The 3,316-nt window shown below is 42.7% G+C and overlaps 1 protein-coding gene across 1 annotated transcript; it reads right to left on the bottom strand.

The window, feature by feature from the left end:
* Window positions 1-125: 125 nt before the first annotated feature.
* Window positions 126-3,083, bottom strand: LOC121963785 (nucleolysin TIA-1-like; the record flags this gene model as incomplete). The annotated part of the gene is made up of 3 exons (XM_042514032.1): window positions 126-1,056; window positions 2,537-2,675; window positions 2,999-3,083. Coding segments are annotated over 3 exons (383 nt in total), but the record flags the coding sequence as incomplete, so codon positions are not given.
* Between the last annotated feature and the right edge of the window lie 233 nt (window positions 3,084-3,316).

The following is a 3,316-nucleotide window of genomic DNA, read 5'->3' as shown; positions in this document are numbered from 1 at the left end:
TACTCTGGAACTGTGCATTTACTGTACATTCCACAGACACACTATCTCTGCTCTCATTAGCTCACACCTTTGCACAGAGCCTGTTTGCACAGCTGGTCACCAAGAATTTTAGACTGTCGACGACATATGGCCTCTCCTTTATTTTTCTTGGGTGCACAAAAAGTGACTGCACACAGGCTGTCTGAATAAAAACAAAATTTGATAACCTACAAAAAGATATTTAACATGTCCTACTGACATTCATATACAGATTAAATCCTCAGGTATATGTCAAAAAGATCAATGAAATAAAAAAAAAAATGAAAATACTGTAAAAAGCTATGACATGAATGTAGACATACAAAAAGAACTCAACAGCCTTGAAGAACACAGTCCTTACACACAGGAGGCAGTTGTACAAAAATGGAAATTAATTCTTCATCAACAATCTATCCGCAGGTGTGGACAGTAAAGAGAAATCTTTGTTCTGTGCTTTCAGCTTTTATCTTGGTCAGTCAATTCTTACTTTTGAAATGAAAAAAAAAAAAATTAGCCTTGAGCTCGTTTACGTTTTCTGACAATTATTTTTGGACTGCAGTATTTTAACTTTTCTGCGTTAAATTCAAGTGATCCAACATTTTGTGCTGTGCACAGTGACACACTGAAATATGATTAACAACAAAATTAAAGTTCCGATTGTTCTGTGTGTGTCTGTGTGCTTATTTCTCAATGTTCTCAAGATGAGTGAGGTGAGGGGCTGGCGAGGGGATGAGAGAGGTTTTGGGGTTGGAGGAGGGAGGTCACAGCCCCCTCCTGTGGCCAGAGCTGGCTCTCGCTGCCCCGGTCTTGAAGGGGGGACTCTGGTGGTGCTGGAGTAGGAGGAGGCGGTGAATGGGAGCCCTGTGCAGACCGTGCTACTTACTTGAAGCCCTGCTGGTTCCAAGCCTGGCCGTAGACGCCGTAGGTGGGGACCTGCCACCCATTGGGGACGTACTGGCTGATCTGGGGCCCGTTGCCGTACCACTGGCCCCACTGGCCGTAGGGCTGGGCTGCTGCTGGGAAGCTCATCTTGTTCTGCTGTGGATTACGATACACGAGCAAGTGTGACTTAATGACGCAATTTCATCAAAAAAACACTTTTTTTCCCATGACAGTTTTTCCAAAATGTTAACAATGGGTTTCCCACACAAGACATCTGCAAAAAACATTTATAATTTTTGGAGTGGGGCTGTTCATTAGCAGCACTATTGAAATATATCTACCGCTCAGTTATTTATTGCACCACACTCTCGGAGTGCAGCGTGTACTCTTTGCGCAGACGGAGCAGCAGAACCTGAAACTTGACCGTTCATTCTGCGGGGTCTAAAACTGTACATTCACTCACAGCAGCTGCTCCTCTCATCCATCGGGGACACAGAATTATCACACGCATTTAAAAGAAAAAAACAAAACTTGCTGCTGTCACACTTGAGCCAGAGCAATGGGGTCAATTTCTCTGAATATATCAGTGGAAGGAGCACAGACTTAGAGGCCTGCTATATCTTCGATTCACTTTAGCGGTGTCTGTAGTTACAGTTATCTGGCTGGCTGCTGAGAATATTCTTGACTGGTTACACATGTTGATCTACAGGTTAATTTTGCTACTCTTCATTTTACTGCACAGCGCACCACCCGGGTCTGGTAAGGGCTAACATTAACGTTGCTTTGGAAACATTGTGCCCACACTCTGTTCTCCCACCAGGTCGCTCCGGTGAGTAAGTGGCCCATTTTTGAGCCACAAATCCCCCTTGGCATCGTTAACTACAGTTAGGTCTGTAAGTGCAGTGCGCAGTTTCAGCGTGGCCAGTGGTCCTAATATAGCTAACAATGCTGAAGGGGTTTTCAGCTTGAGTGAAGTCGCTTGCTCACCATGGCGACCCAGGGGAAACCCGAGGGTCGCCACCATATTTCACCATGCCACTGGGGCAGCGTTACTAGCAGTAATTGCTGAATGAGCGGCGCCCCTTGCTAACTCAGATGGTGCAAAGTGCAGACTGGGTGGGCAGTGTGTTTCTGGATGTTAAGACTGCTGTGCTGTTTGTCAGCAGAGCCAAAAGAAAGTAAAAGACAAAACGTTTAAATCGCAAAAATTTCACCATCTCGAAGGCGTAGCACTTCAAATTGCAGCGCTAAAGCTCACTGTCTCAATTAAGCGCTGGACTAAAAAGAGAGTAATAAAAAACAGTTAGTTACTGGTTAGTTGTTGATGGCCTATCAATAACAATATTAAATGAAACCGACACCCCTAGCTCATATCCACATTCAACCTGAAATTAAACTAAATTAAGGAGTGAAATGCTATTTAATTTCCTTGTCGTTATGAGGTTCAACACTTGTGGTGTCAAGTCTACTGATGTAATAAATTGTGCAGACTAATGATACACCGCAGCACTAATTTGGAGATGTCATCTTGTGCTCGTGCTGTCCTTGCAGATAAAGATTAGTGACTGATTTCTTTATACAGCCTTTTTGTTTTGGTTTTGTGTTTATCTGCATGTACAGTATATGGTGTCCTTACCTGGGGCATAGGCATCTGTTGCATTGGGTTCATCATGTCTGGGGTCTCTTTACCCCAGTAACATTTGACTATGTGTCCCTCTATTGAGGTCCCATTCACCGACACAATGGCATGGGCTGCTGACTCATGGGAGTTAAACCTAGACAAAAACAGAGAGAGACACTCAGGACTCATTGATTTAAGAGATATTTACTTAGCGATGGCGCTCTTTTAGCAAACAGTAAGAGGACAAAGAATATTTATTATACAGACTAAGTGGTCACTCATGAAACAAAGAGAAAAACTTACAATGTAACTTGTAATGAACTATTTCTGTCTACCTCCAAAGCTTTACCTTGATTATATGACTAGAATCAAAACAAGCAGGACTCCAGATTGCTAAAGAACAGGATCGAGAACTAGTGCATCGTGCTTTGACCTCGCATTAAAGAAAAGGGAAGTAAATATGAAACTCCCACGTACCTCACAAATGAATACCCTTTGTCGGGGAAAACTCTGATTTCCATGATTTGTCCAAAAGGAGAGAAGGTCTGTCTCATCAGTTGCTCTGAAAGCAAACAAAAAGGGACATCAGATATTGTTTTTATGTGGACTGGGGTAACATAAAAAAAAAACAATTGGCTGCATGAGAAACACTGCATACCAACATCCTCAAGTATGGGTCTCTCTGTGATTAAACTCACATCTCAGAGCAGAATAAACTTAAATTTTGTACTGAATAACAATTAGTAAACAAGAGTAAGAGCCCAACCAATATATCGGGTGGCCGATTTTATCTGC

Source organism: Plectropomus leopardus, unplaced genomic scaffold, assembly GCF_008729295.1.
Source record: "Plectropomus leopardus isolate mb unplaced genomic scaffold, YSFRI_Pleo_2.0 unplaced_scaffold12495, whole genome shotgun sequence".
Taxonomy (NCBI): domain Eukaryota; kingdom Metazoa; phylum Chordata; class Actinopteri; order Perciformes; family Serranidae; genus Plectropomus; species Plectropomus leopardus.
Note: the sequence above shows the minus strand (reverse complement) of the source record. Positions and strands in the feature narration are given on the sequence as shown.